Source organism: Pristis pectinata, chromosome 22, assembly GCF_009764475.1.
Source record: "Pristis pectinata isolate sPriPec2 chromosome 22, sPriPec2.1.pri, whole genome shotgun sequence".
In the NCBI taxonomy this organism is placed as follows: domain Eukaryota; kingdom Metazoa; phylum Chordata; class Chondrichthyes; order Rhinopristiformes; family Pristidae; genus Pristis; species Pristis pectinata.
In genome coordinates, this window is record NC_067426.1 from 33711442 (window position 1) to 33726680 (window position 15239).

A 15239-nucleotide genomic window follows, 5' to 3' on the forward strand; every position below is an offset into this window, starting at 1 on the left:
TGCAGCAGCTATAAGGCACACAGGAAAGTTCCTCACACAAGTAATTAAATCTTTTTAAGGCATGAAAGATGGTTATGGAGAGACCACAGAGGAGTTTTAATTTGGTCCAGATAAAGTCCCTTGGAGATACAAAGAATGAAAAAGCCTCCTGAGCAGCAAATTTTTGATCCTCGCTTCATCGACATTCAAATAAAGCTTGATACAAGTGTTGTAACAAAAGAGTTTTATTTCTAAAGATATATAAAGTAAAAGTGGGCTAATATCAAGACTCTGGATATCAGAAAATTCTTAAGACAATTTCAAACAACAAATGCACTCAGTGTATTACACACGCGTTTGAGAAGTACGAGACATTGTAGCACAAGGCCAGCGTACAATATTTTCAACCTGGAAATGACAATCAACCATTCCAGGGAAAGAGGGAATTCAGCCCGGAAGGAGCAGCTGCAATGTCTGCAACTTTCAATTAACGCAAAAAACTCTTTTAAAGGACGGATATGGAAGCTCACTAGAGACGGTGACTTGTGCGGACATCTTGTCATCTCAGTAGTGGCTGCAGATTTGATAAGATCAGCAGCTGGATGTGGGGTATGTTAAATGAGAATAATTCCAAGAGGAGCCAGAGAAGGGGGAGGGGCTAAGAATGCAAAAAGGGAGCTCTGTAGTGCCAATCTCAGCCTTGGAAATGCTAAGATCCCTGACTGTTCTATGATGCTTCACAAGTGGGCCATGTACAGTCCTACCCTAATACTGCAGTTTCAAGTGTGCATCATCATGAGCTCAGCCTAACTCTGTTCACAATCCCTGCATCTTCATTGACCCAATGAAATAATTTTTACCCAAGCAACACTTAACATTACAAAAAACTAACCACAGTTCCCTCCAGAGCACCCAAGGTGAGAGTTTCACAAAGGAAGAATCATTTTTAGGGAGGTCACAACTTTCTGAAATAAATGCAGGTATCATGGATGCTGGTTAAGGGTACACCTGGTTCCACCTCAAGCACTGCCAGGATATTCTTAGGATAAAGTTGTTCTAGTTTTGTTCCAGTATTAGTATTACCAATTCCCATATCAGTAACAATCAGAATTCTTCTCAGTTCTGCGCCATTGACCTCTGCAAGGAATGGACTGTCAACACTAAGCTCAGATCATTCCATCTCAGCACACTGTCTAAAAATAAACCCAACACCAGTGGAGGAAGAGCACACTAATACAGAAATTAGCTGGCTTGTTCTATTCCTCAGATACCATATCAATTACCAGCTTTATGCCCTTACAGCAAAGATTAGCAGGAGAGTTGGTGGACATGTCCAAAATCCCAAGGGGATTTGGCAAGGAGAAGTGTCTCCATGACCGGGCAGGTGAGTAATTAGAGACGAAAAGATAAAAACTCGTCTGCAAGAGGAAATAATTTTAAACATCATAATCTGGGAGGTACTACCCAAAAGGGTGGTGGAAACATTCAGTAACTTTGCAACCAGAAAAAGGAGCAATGCTTTGAAAAGGGAATATAGGGATACGGCAAATGGATAAGAAAATTGGACTGAAAATCAGACCAGTCATGATCTAATTAAATGAGCAGGTTTGAGGGGTCAAGCAGCCTGCTCCTAATTTGTATGCTCATATGTAATTGTATTGAAGTTACAGCATGGAAGGAGACTCTTCAGTCTGTTGGATCAGTAGAAGCACTATGCAAGAGCAATCCAGTTAATCCCACTTCCCAGCCTTCTCTTCAAAGCTTCCTCCTTTTCAATACTTATTCAGCTTCCTAATTGGATAATTTTCCCCAAATAGCCAGCATCAGCCAGGTGAACTGAATAGCTTCCTTCTGCACTATTCTATGGAGCAAGCACAGGCCATCCTCGGGTAACAAATGGGTTCTGTTTCTACAGACGTCCAGAATTCGATTTTGTCCTCGTCGGAAAATACAGAAAAATCCCTCAATGTGGTAATTACAGCTCCACAGTATTGCAAAGAATGGCATCAAAAGCACACAAGATTGATAAGAAAGAATAATTACTAAAAGTGAAGAAAGAGTGAGGGAACTAGTTCTGCCATTTGTAGGAACAAGTATTATGTACGTATGTCAGACCTTTGAATTTAATATTATGGGAGCTCATCTGTATGTAGGGGTGTCCATAAGTCAGGCATTTGTAACCAAGGGATGGCCTGCAGTACAACTAATGAGCTTTGGCCCCCACTGGACAGGATGAACAGAGAAGGCTTCCATTAAACAACGAGGCTAGCTTTGGCCTGGCAACCTCCACAGCAACCTTTAGCTGTTTACATGGGTTACTGAAAGCTTTCAATCTTTCAAATATATTTTCTCCCCCCCCCCCACCACCACCACCACCACCACACTATTTCAAAGCAGTGAACATATTGGTCTCCCAATAGTAAGTTACTAAACTAGGGGTTATGGGGATCAGGAAGGAAAAGAGTTGAGAACAAAGATTAGATTAGCCAAGATCCTTCCTGAATGATGGAGCAGGCTTGAGGCCAACCGATCTTCTCCTGCTCCTTTTTCTTATGTTGTCCAGCAAAGATAATAGGAACAGATTACTTCACAGTTAACATGAAATAATTAGATTTAATAATTACAGAAAATTGAACGGACTATGGATTCTGTAGGGACCACCCAACACCATCCAGTCTCCTTTGTAAGGGACTTGCTCATTATGTTTGGAAATACAGCAACACGATTGCAGAGTTAATCTTTATATCGGATGTTACTCTCTTCAGGCAGCAGAATTGAGAGGATCCATTTCATTTTGGAAATTGCAAAAAAAGTGAAGCAAACTGCATAAACAATGCAGAAACTGATGAAGCAATCCTGTCAGACCTGGTTCACATGCGGAAAACAGAGCAGCATTTACTCTGCACGTTGTCAAATGGCTAGAAATTAAATCAAAAGAGAGCTATGAAGTTGTATTAGAGTCAATAATAACTCCAAACACTGGGTCAAGATCCTAAAACAAGGGTTGTAATCCTGGAATTTAGAGGATTAAAGAGTGCTTTGATTAAAATTTTCAAAGTGTTAAGGAGATCTGATAGGATTGGTAGGGGAAAACTATATCTGCTGGGACATTTTTTTCCCTTGGAGTGAAGGAAAAAAATAAGAGGCAGGCAGGAAATATTTCTCTTCACAAAAGGGTGACGAGAGTCTGGAAATTGAACTCTCTTCTGCAAATGGCAACTTTTGCCAAGACTGAGGTTAAGTTTGAGATCGATAGGATTTTGTTAACCAAGGAGTGATGGGGGAGAAAGGACTGGTATATGGAGCAACAGATCAGCTGTGATCTCACTGTATGGCAGAAGACGCCCAAGGGACTTATGGCCTTCTTGTATTTCTAGGTTCTGACTGGAAGAGTATCTTCACCGCAATGACTGCAATTCAAGATGGTTGTCCATCATTTCTCTCAGGGTAATCAGGGCTGGGTGATGATTGCTTGCCCAGTCAGCATCATCCATATCCTGAGAATGGATATAATACTGTGCAGGGCAACAATTAACAAGCTATTTCAATGCTCAACAACATAGCTAACATGCAGCCTATGCCAAGTTCTGTTACATTCAAGTTACAGTGCTTCTTTACTACAGTATCTGTTTCTGGTCTGCAAAACAGAAAAGGAGACAGTGAGGCACTGTGGCACTGCAGAAAACATCCACAGACCTTAAAATTGGTGCCATAGATCTCCTGTGAAAATTGAAGAAACTAGATCTTTCCAGCTTAAAATGAAGGACCACAAGATAGTAAAGGCTACAACAAAAGGTAGAATTCCAAAGTACACTTTGCTAAACGTCCACAGTACATGGGTTCCAGTAAATAAAAGGCTACTGCAGTATTGCCACCAGGCAATTCTTTATGCCAAGATCAGCACAAGGGTTTTTGTGTAGAGTAACATGGGCAAAAGTCCTGGAATTATTGAAATGCAAATTAGAAGTTGCAGTGAGGGTACAGTGTGATATTTATTGCTGGTTGGATGAAAGGATCTCCCTCATCCATATTATGCTGCAGTATGCAGGAGAAATGTACTACATCTTGGAAAGCAGCTGGGAGTCACCTTTACATTGGAGTTCAGGGAAATTACTAGACTTACAGCATGCTGGCAAACTGGGAGCCTCAGCATTTGATCAGGGGTCCCTCGTGAATAGATCCACACGCGCGTCAGTTACAAAGCAGCACCTGATCAACCTATTCAGCTTTATGGTCCTAAGCAGTTCACTGGTCAGTTCTGTGGCTAGATCCCAGGATTGGTTATTTTAACACCAATTTCAAGTGAACATTTCAGTATTTCATAAAACAAAAGGTTTTATACACAAGAAAATTTAACCTCATTGTCTCCAACAGCTGAAACACTCAACTACAGTTATTGGGATGCATTCTGCAAGTAATATTTAACATTCCACTGAATTTATATTTACTGTGCCAAACCCGAGTGCCACAAGAGATATCCTCTTGCAGGAAATTGAATTTGACACTATAAATGCATCCTAATGATCCATTCTTGAAATGTTAATCAATATGCATGTAAAGATCTTTTGATTTATTAAGACTGATAGGGAATACTGGTTTATAAACTGGTGGCTTAGACTATCCCTTAAGTCAGCCAAGAAACACAGTTGGCTAGGTTGCTCCCATTTTTAAGCATTAGTTGCATTTCTTTATATAAAAAAAGCTGAGGCACAACACTGTACAACTGAACAAGAGAAACGCAATATGGTCAGTGATGGTACTGGATAATCAGCACAGACAAGAATTCTCCTTCCTATCCACTCTTGTATATTGGGCTTACAAAGCTCTACTCGGAAGGAGTTTATTGCATTTTATATATGTACAATTAATTTTACTTAACACAATGCAATGGTGAAAAAACTTAAAAAAATCAATTTCTATCCCAGTTATTAAGTGACTGTACTATTTATACAATGGCTTCTGTGGCAGTTGCTTTCAGCTCTCCATCACTTTGGACTATTCTGTGACCTGGGCAGTCTGTCCATCTGCCGTCTGATTAGTGGATTGGATGAACATGGGCTGGGCGATGTCTTGTCCGGCTGGCATGGTGACCTGCTGAATCTGGTACAGCTGCTGCAGTGAACAAGACAAGAGGTATACATTTATATTGCAGTCTCTCACAGATTGAGCAGCCACATTGTACAAAGGAAGAACGTCTATCTCCGAGACACTTAAGCATAGAGTATATAAACATATGACAAGAAAATGGTCCATGTGGCCCAAGCCAGATAACAACCTCCTCCCGCCGTTTTTTATTTCACCCTAATGCCACCATAATGAGAAAAATAAGCGATTGGGAATCAAAGCCAAAGGAATTTAGTTGCTGGCAGGAGTTGCAAAAAAAGCTAGTTTCTGGCTTTGGTTTATGAAAGATTATAGAAATAGAAGTAGGAAAAATCTCCTCATGCCTGGTCCACCTTTGAATAAGATCATGGATCATCTTTTGCCTCAGAGACACTTCCCCATATCCCTAAATTACCTTAATATCCAAAAACCTATCGATCTGTCTTAGTATACCCAGTGTCTGAACCTCCACAGCACTCTTGGATAGACAATTCCAAAGGTACACTACGCTCTGAGTAAACAAAAAAAAATCTTCTGTTCTGAACAGCAAACACCTCAGTGAACCCAGGTTCTAGAAACCCCAGCCAGGGGAAACATCAATTCAGCAGCTACCCTGTCAAGAACCATAAATTCCACATGCTTTAATAAGGTTATCTCTCATTCATCCAAAGCCAAGGGAGTTTCGGCACTGTCAGCTTTCTCTCCTTATAGGACACGTGCCCTCCTCCCACCCACTGCAGGAGTCAATCTGGTGAGCCTCACTGCACTCCCTCTATTGCGAGTATACCCTTCCTTGGGTCGGTTGACAAGACCTGTACACAACATTCCAGCTGCGGGTTCACCAGGACCTCACATAACTGGAGTAAGGTGTGTGCACTCTCATTCCCACACACCCAAGCCCAACGTACTGTTTGCTTTCCCAATTATTTGTTAACTTTCAGTGATGTGTCCAATATCAAAGTCCCTCCGAACACCAACATTTATCAATTATTTAGAAAGTACTTTGCTTTCCTATTTTTTTCCTACCAAAATGGATTACTTCACTTTCCACCCCCACCCACCACCCCCCCCCCCCCCCACCAAACATCATTTTCCATTTACTGTGATCTCAGTCACTCGCATTGCCTGTCCATATCCCCGAAGCCTCTGCATGCTCTTCACAACTCACAATGGTACCCAGCTTTGTATCATCAGGAAATGTGGATACAATACACTTGGTCCATCCAAATCATCGATATAGATTGCAAACAGCTGGGGCCTAGTACCGATTCCTGTGATATCCCACCAGTCACAGATCCCAACCTGTAGAGTACTACTCTGTTAACCAATGCACTTCAGTATAATACCCCGATCCCACGTGGTTCAATTTTGTTCAATGATCCCGTGTGAGGCATTTTCTCAAAGACTTACTCAGAAGTCTAAATAGGCCACATTAACTGGTCCTCCTTTATCTATTCTGCTAGTTACAATATCAAAACACTAAAATTGTCAACCCCGATTTCCCTTTCATAAATCCATTTTGACACTTTTAACATTATTAGGGTATCCTGTTATTATTAAGGAAGTGGCAACAGGGCACATAGGAAACAAAGGATAGAAATGTTGACTCTTCCAGCTTTTGGTGTTGATCATGATAGAACAAAGCTCAATGTTATCAGCACAGATGTGGAAGCCAACTTTCAGATGAAGTTAGAGGAAGGTCCCTCCAGCCTACACAAATGCCTCAATGGGAGAGGAGAGGTTAGAGTGTGGGTACACAAGGCAGGTTGTGGAGGAGAACATTTGCACTAATTTAAAGCCTTTGCATTTTCTGCTGTAATTCATTGTCCATTTCCATTCAGACAGTGCAAAGGCTGGTGAGTGTTACCAATAGCAGGAAGAGTGTGAAGAGAAGCCCTGAGCAAAAGCAGCTGAGAATGTGTACAGAATAACACATTCCTTAAAATAGGATGGGGCTAGACCATGGAAACATTTAATGGGATAGCAGAAATATTGATGATTCTCACTGGGGCACTGGAAAACTTGAACAGATGATGATATGGGAACCATGGGCAGGCGAGGACACAGATTGATGCTTCTCGTCATTCAGTACCCAGGTACACCAGACAAGGCCAGCATTTATTACCCATCTCTAATCTCCCTCCTGAAGGTGGTGGTGAGCTGCTTTCTTAAACCTCTGCCATTCTGGTGAAGACACTTCCACAATGCTGTAGGGAGCAAGTTCCAGGATTTGGACCCAACCACAATGAAGGGACAGGGATACATTTCCAAACCAGGTTTGAGTACGACTTGGAAAGGCACCTGCGGATGAAGGTGCTCTTGTGTGCCCTTGTCCTTCTTGGTGGCAGAGGCCACAGGCTTGGGAGGTGCTGTGCAAGTAGCCTAGATGAGGAACTCTACGAGTAATGCACTGATTTTGTGGACGTTACGGACTGCAGCCACTGTGTGCCAGTGCTGGAGAGAATGAACGTTTGGCGGTTGCTAGGCTGCCAATCAAACAGGCGGCTTTAAATTGGATGCAGTTGAGTTTCCTGTACTTCTCCAGGCAAAGAGAGAGTATGCAATTACACCATTGACATGCCTTCTAGATGGCAGAAAAGCATGGGGCCATCAGGAGGTGAGTCCTTCATTACAGGATACCCAGAGTCTAAAGTGTTCTTGTTGGCACAGCATCTGTGCATCTGGTCAATGGTGACCATTGGGATGTTGATGGAGGAGGACTCAGCAATAGTAATGCCACTGAATATCAAGGGTAGGTGATTTGGACCTCAATGAAGATTGTTCTTCCCTGGCACTTTTATGGAATGAATGTTACTTGCCACCTCAGTCCATGCCTTAATGCTATCTAGGTCTCGCTGTATGCAAGTATGGGTTGTTTCATTTGCGAGGGCAGTGGCAAATGAAATTAAACTATTCATGCAATTAGCAAACATTCTCATTTCTGACCCTTATGAGGGAAGGAAGGTCAGTGAAGCAGCAGCTTTTTTTTAAATGGGTTTTAAGACCACTGCCCTGAGTTCTCTCCAACAACCACAATCACCTTCCTCTGTGCAAGGTACAACAACAACCATTAGGTTTTCCTACTGATACCACTGACTTCAGTTTTTACAAAGGCTCTTTGATGCCACACAGTCAAACACCGCTTCGAGGTCAAGGGCAGTCACTCTCACCTTCGTTCTGGAATTTAGCTCTTTTGTCCACATTTGGACCAATGCTGTGACGAGGACTGGAGCCAAATGGTACTGGCAAAACCCAAACTGGTCATTGGTGAGCAGCTTATGGGCAAGTTAAAGCTGAGTGCTAAAAACAATGGAGTGAAGGCTCTCTGGCAGAAAGGAAAAAGAACTCTCAGAAAAATCCTGAGTGTTTCACACGACTGCATTAAAGGTTTCCCAGCACTGTCACCGTTTACAATGTCGGAAATGAGGAATCTATTTCACACAGGAAGGTTCCTCAAACAGTAATGAGATAGGAACCCAATAACATGTTAGTTGATGAACATGTTTTGGCAGTAATATTGCAGAGGAAGTCCACAATCCTTTGAATTAGTGACATGCAACCCTCTATATTTACCCAAGATAGCAGAGGTGGGGGGAGGCTTCCACTGAAGGACTGCTTCAGTGTTAGAATTCTCCTGTTTATTTTTCAGGATGTGGGCATCTCAACAAGTGTCTTCCCTAAATACACTGGAAGTCGCGAGGCACATTTTAGTCCTTGGAAGATTGGGTATGTGGGGAAGAAAGGACGCAGCACAAAAAAGCAACAGGGAGTTTTTGAGGGTTTATTGGATTAAAAAAATGTTCTTTGCATTTAAGTACAGCAAAGAAAAAAAAATCACATTTTAATCTGCAACTGCTGTACTTGTAAGGGGTTTGTAGTTAATAGTTAGTGAATTGCTGCCAGTTCTCACCCCACAGGAATGCAATTCCATGGAGGTCAAGTCATTTCTGTGTCAATTATTTACATCTATCCCCCACCACTGTTAAGCAGCTGCTGAATATTATCTTGAACAGCAGTTTGAAAGTTAGTGTTTCAAAGCTTAACATAAGCAAAGCAATCCAGATAATTGTGATACCTATGATGCATTTTTAATCAGGAAAACAAAGCGAGGATTTGAGGATTCAAATGTAATTAAGGTTCAGTGGGTAACATCATTCAATGTTGTTGCTTTGGGATATCCCAAGCTGATGACCAGTTCCCCATAATTTCAAGTTCTTATTTATCACTGGCAATACCAAAGATCAACACTGTGTGCTTAAAACTTATTTCCTTGAGTTTGCAAGAATGAGGCCCAGAATGAATGGTCTGGACTTTTCCTGAAAAATATTAGCTTCCTTGTGGAACTGGCAAAATTTCACTGCAGTGGTTCAAGGTGCCAGCTCAATACCACCTACATGGGCCGGCCCTGCTAGTATCGCCTACATCCCAAATAGTAAGAAATAAAAAGCACTCTTGCCTTGAGGCAGAAGCTGCTGGACAATAGTTCCATTCCAAAGACTCCACTATCAGTTCTACACTTCAGTCAGCACTGAGGGATTCCTATATATCCAAGGTGCAGTCTTTTGGAGAGGTGTTAAACTGAGGTCCCATCTGTTCTCTCCAGGCCAATATTTTAGAGAGTTATATTTGGGGTCCTGACTAATATTTTCCCTCCCAGTAAAATTCTTAAAATTTATTATCTGGTTATGGTCAATTTGCTGTTTGTGGATACTTGTCACTTGTACACGAGATGTCAAATTTCTTATGTTACAAGATATATAACTCTAAGGTTCTTTCTAAGTGTATCACACTTCGGACTTCACCAAGAATGTAAAAGACAATGTACAAGTGCAAGTCCTTTTTTTGTTGACCAAGATCACTTGGACTATGTATCAGCAAGCAGGGTGGAAAACAGAAACCTTTTCAGAATCACAGTGTGTCTGATGAAGTACCTTGTTTGCTGTTTGACAGAAAAAACTCAGGGTCAATGTGTTACATTACTTCCCTGAAACAGCCTGCAAAATGACTTTTCTTTGGCTGGCATAACAGCAACTCAGACATTATCCCGTCCAACACGAGAGAAGCCAGTGGGGGAAGATATCAGGTTGTAATGGAGACTACAGAAGCAGATTGCTTGTGTGGTTTTCAAATGCCGCAAGAATCCCACTGACTGACTGCACCCCCAAAAACATAAAATTAACTCAACTGACTTCATTTCACAAAATCACATCTAAAGAAAGATTGGGGACAAATGCAAGAGGGAAGCAGCTCACAACTTTAATTCTGTGGTGAGCGAGATGACTGCTGTATTAACCCACATTATGAACCACAAATCCTGCTTTACTCCTAGCACTGCAAATGGTAAATTCATTTGTGTATGACAATAATTACCGCACGGGTCTAATAGCTCTTATCTTGTCACATTTCAGGCAATGAGACTCACAAACTATTCTTACACATTAGGCAACTGCACACGAAGAAAGGCATTAGATTGTTAAAGCTCAAAAACAAGTCAAAGTCAATAATCTCTAGAACTTTTCAGATAATTTCTAACTCAAACTATTTCAGAGAAAATTGTACAAAGTAACTATAAATTTTGGACATAGAACACAGAACAGTACAGGCCCTTCAGCCCACGATGTTGTGCTGACCTACATGATCAATCTAACCCTTCCCTCCTACACAGCCATTACCCTCCATTTTCCTTACATCCATGTGCCTATCTAAAAGTCCTTTAAATGTTCCTATTGTATCAGCCTCTACCACTCCCCCAGCAGTGCATACCAGGCACCCACTACTCTGTGTAGAAAAACTACTTGTGACATCTCCCCTAAACTATCCTCCTCTGACCTTAAACTGATGTCCTCTGGTATTGGCCATTGCCGCCCTGGGGAAAAGGTGCTGGCTGTCCCTCTCAAAATCTTATACACCTTTATCAAGTCACCTCTCAACCTGTGTTGCTCCAAAGAGAACAGCCCTAGCTCACTCAACCTTTCCTCAGAAGTCATGCCCTCTAATCCAGGCAGCATCCTGGTAAATCTCCTCTGCACCCCTCTAAAGCTTCCACATCCTTTCTGTAATGAGGTGACCAGAACTGAACACATTATTCTAAGTGTGGTCTAACCAGAGTTTTATAGAGCTGCAACATTACCTCACGGCTCTTGAACTCAATCCCTCAACTAACGAAGGCCAGCACACCATACACCTTCTTAACCACCTTATCAACTTGCATGGCAACTTGAGGGATCTATGGACTTGGACTCCAAGATCCCTCTGTTCCTCCACCCTGCTAAGAGTCCTACCATTAACCTTATACTTCAGAACTTGAAGGCGGAGTATATCACTTCACACTTATCCGGGTTGAACGCCATCTGCCACTTCTCTGCCCAACCCTGCATCCTGTCTATATCCTGTTGTAACCTATGACAACCTTCTACACTATCCACAACATCTCCAACTTTCATGTCATTTGCAAACTTACTAACCCACCCCTCCACTTCCTCATCCAAGTCACTTATAAAAATCACAAGGAGCAGGTGTCCCAGAACAGATCCCTGCAGAACCCCACTGGTCACCGACCTCCAGGCAGAATACTCTCCATCTACTATCACCCTCTGCCTTTTGTGGGCAAGCTAATTCAGATCCACGTAACGAAGTCTCCATGGATCCCATGCCTCATGACTTTGTATGCAAAGGAAATGGGTCTGTGATAGGGATCTTTGAGTCCTCGTTGTCCACGGGGATGGTGCCGGAGGATTGGAGGGTGGCGAATGTTGTCCCCTTGTTCAAAAAAGGTAGTAGGGATAGTCCAGGGAATTACAGACCGGTGAGTCTCACGTCTGTGGTGGGTAAGCTGTTAGAAAGGATTCTAAGGGATAGGATCTACGAACACCTGGAGAATCACTGACTAATTAGGGACAGCCAGCATGGCTTTGTGAAGGGAAGATCTTGCCTCACAAGCCTGATAGAGTTCTTTGAGGAGGTGACAAGGAAGATTGATGAGGGTAGTGCGGTGGATGTAGTCTATATGGATTTTAGTAAGGCGTTTGATAAGGTTCCTCATGGTAGGCTTCTTCAGAAGGTCAGAGGTCAAGGGATCCAGGGAAACTTGGCTGTGTGGATTAGGAATTGGCTTGCCTGTAGAAGCAGAGGGTTGTGGTGGAAGGAGTGCCCTCGGATTGGAGGGCAGTGACTAGTGGTGTCCCACAGGGATCGGTTCTGGGACCTCTACTTTTTGTGATATTTATAGATGACTTAGATGAGGGGGTGGAGGCCTGGGTTAGTAATTTTGCGGACGACACTGAGATAGGCGGTGTTGTGGATAGTGTGGAGGGCTGTCGGAACTTACAAAGGGATATTGATAGGATGCAGAGCTGGGCTGACAAGTGGCAGATGGAGGTCAATCCGGAGAAGTGTGAGGTGGTACACTTTGGAAGGACAAACTCCAGGGCAGAGTACAAGGTAAATGGCAAGGTACTTGGCAGTGCAGAGGAGCAGAGGGATCTGGGGGTTCATATTCACAGTTCACTGAAAGTGGCCTCACAGGTGGATAGAGCAGTTAAGAAGGCCTATGGGATGTTAGCTTTCATAAGTCGTGGGATTGAGTTTAAGAGCCACAACGTGATGATGCAGCTTTACAAAACTCTAGTTAGACCATACTTAGAGTACTGTGTTCAGTTTTGGTCACCGCATTATAGGAAGGATGTGGAGGCGTTGGAGAGGGTGCAGAGGAGATTTACCAGGATGCTGCCTGGATTAGAGCGTATGGAATATGAGGAGAAGCTTAAAGTGCTAGGGTTTTATTCACTGGAAAGGAGGAGGATGAGAGGAGACATGATAGAGATATGTAAAATATTGAGAGGAATAGATAGAGTAGACAGCCAGCACCTCCTTCCCAGGGCACCAATGCTCAAGACGAGAGGGCATGGCTTTAAGGTTATGGGTGGGAGGTTCAGGGGAGATGTCAGGGGAAGGTTTTTCACCCAGAGAGTGGTTGGTGCATGGAATGCACTGCCTGGGGTGGTGGTGGAGGCAGATACATTGGACAGGTTCAAGAGTTTGTTGGATATGCATATGGACGGACGTGAGATAGAGGGATATGCGGGAGGAAAGGGTTAGATAGTGTGAGGGTGGTTTGATGGATGGCACAACATGGTGGGCCGAAGGGCCTGTTTTGTGCGGTATGGTTCTATGATACTTAAGAAAAATTCCACCACAAGTTGTGGGACTATAAATATGTCGGTAGATATACTAAAATGGTTGTCAGTTACACTTCTGATACAATGCATGGAAATAACGTTAAACTTGATCAGCAAGGATATCAGCGTACCTGTCCGTCAGTAAACTGGTTGTATTGTTGTTGCTGCTGCTGTTGCTGACCCTGTTGAACCTCTGCTTGACCAACCTAGAATACAGGGGAGAAGCATTTACCAAAGCAGAATACAAATGCAAAGCAACAGCAAGTCAACATTTCTGCTTACACTTCTGGTTATTCACCAGTTCTCTAGATTAAACATCATTCGGCTGCATAGCACTGAGGTGACCTAATTCCTCACTCAACAGCAGATCATATGCATAAACAGGTTATCTATCTAGTTCTAATTCCCCTGTGGGGAAACACCTAGAAATATACACCTACTCACTACAAGGCCAGGCATTCATCTTTGTAATCACCTCAGAGCGGAGCATTTCTGTCACATCTTCAGGGAAGGAATGTGTTTTTTTCTTTCTCCCCTTCATCTATGGATGGGATCAGTATAAAACACCAGTAGTCCTGTGACCAGGGAACTCAACAATTCACAGTTTGCAAACTTTTATTTTGACCTTCAACTCAAGCTTATTAACTTGAGCACTGGTTAAGGAAATCATTAATTGCAGGAAATTCTCAATTGCAGCAATTACCTTCCTGCAGGAGCTGGCAAATCAGAGAAAAACCAATTTAGATTATTGTGTTCAATGAAGCATCCATCAACATTTACTGATGCATATCCAATACAGGTAAATCCGTTACCTACAATCTGTTAAGAGCACCAGTAAGTTTCTATTAATTACCAAATGTTTTGTCTATAATCAAGTTTTTGCTTCCCAAATAATCAATAATATTGCAAGCATTTGTTGGATTAGGCAAGCTGTTTTATTACCCAAAATGCCAACTGATATATTACACAAAGTGTTAACTGTTTCTCTTTCCAGACTTGCTGACTGACCTGCTAAATGCTTCTAACATTTTCTGATTTTATTTTAGATTTCTAGCATCTGCAGTTTTTTTGCCAATTTTATCCTAAGATGCCAGTTCATCCTTTCTATTTAATCATCTGGACCACAGGATTACAGAGACAATATGGAACAAATGCATATCTTCAGTTATTTCAAAGACAATAAAAGCAGAAAATCCTGGAATCATTCAATAGGTTGCATCTGTAGAAAAAGAAATACAGCTAACGTTTCAGCTCAAGGACCCTACATCAGAATTGGAAAAGCGAGAAAACAAGGTAGTTTCAAGTAGCAGAGAAGGCAGGGAAAGGACGACTAGGACAAAGGGAGCATCTCTGCTTGGATGCAATTCTGTTTACAAAACCTGAAAGATTATCAGCCTGTAATGTTAACTCAGTTTCTCTCTCCACAGATTGCCTAATCTGCTGTGCATTTTCCGCACTCTCTTCGTGATTTTGGTTCTCTGCAACAGCTCTGACCTGCATTCACAGCTTGTCCCTTTGTTTCTCTCTAACTGCCCTCTATATCTATCAAACAGATGACTTTGTTAACAGCACATCTCCATGGCAACACTGCCCTCACCCTATCTGTGACATTGCCTTTGTCTTATCCATCACCCTCTCACTCTGGAACTGAATCAGAGCTAGAGAATTGGGAAAATTAGTTAGTTTCAAGGATCTTCAACACAAAGTGTTAACCGTTTCTCTTTCCAGACTTGCTGACTGACCTGCTGAATGCTTCTAACATTTTCTGATTTTATTTTAGATTTCTAGCATCTGCAGTATTTTTTGCCAATTTTACCCTAAGGTCCATCACTATATTGATCTACTAGATGAAGAAGAGCCACACAAACCAGCTTTCCATTCACTGTTGACAAAATTGGGCATATTTTCATCGAAAGCAGGCAGGGGAATCTTCGCAAGAACGTTCCTGTTTATCACTAATATGGGCTGTGTATTTGGTTT

General features: G+C 42.3%; 1 protein-coding gene across 3 annotated transcripts in view; it reads right to left on the minus strand.

The window, feature by feature from the left end:
* Window positions 1–208: 208 nt before the first annotated feature.
* The window catches only part of nfyc (nuclear transcription factor Y, gamma), a 69486-nt gene continuing 54455 nt past the window's right edge, over window positions 209–15239 (minus strand). For all 3 annotated transcript variants that reach the window (XM_052036205.1, XM_052036207.1, XM_052036206.1), the window contains exons 10-11: window positions 13391–13465; window positions 209–5091 (exon numbers count right to left, since the gene is read on the minus strand). In XM_052036205.1, coding sequence (XP_051892165.1) covers window positions 4975–5091; window positions 13391–13465 — 192 coding nt within the window. In that variant the 3' untranslated portion in view covers window positions 209–4974. The remainder of the gene's footprint in view (window positions 5092–13390; window positions 13466–15239) is intronic.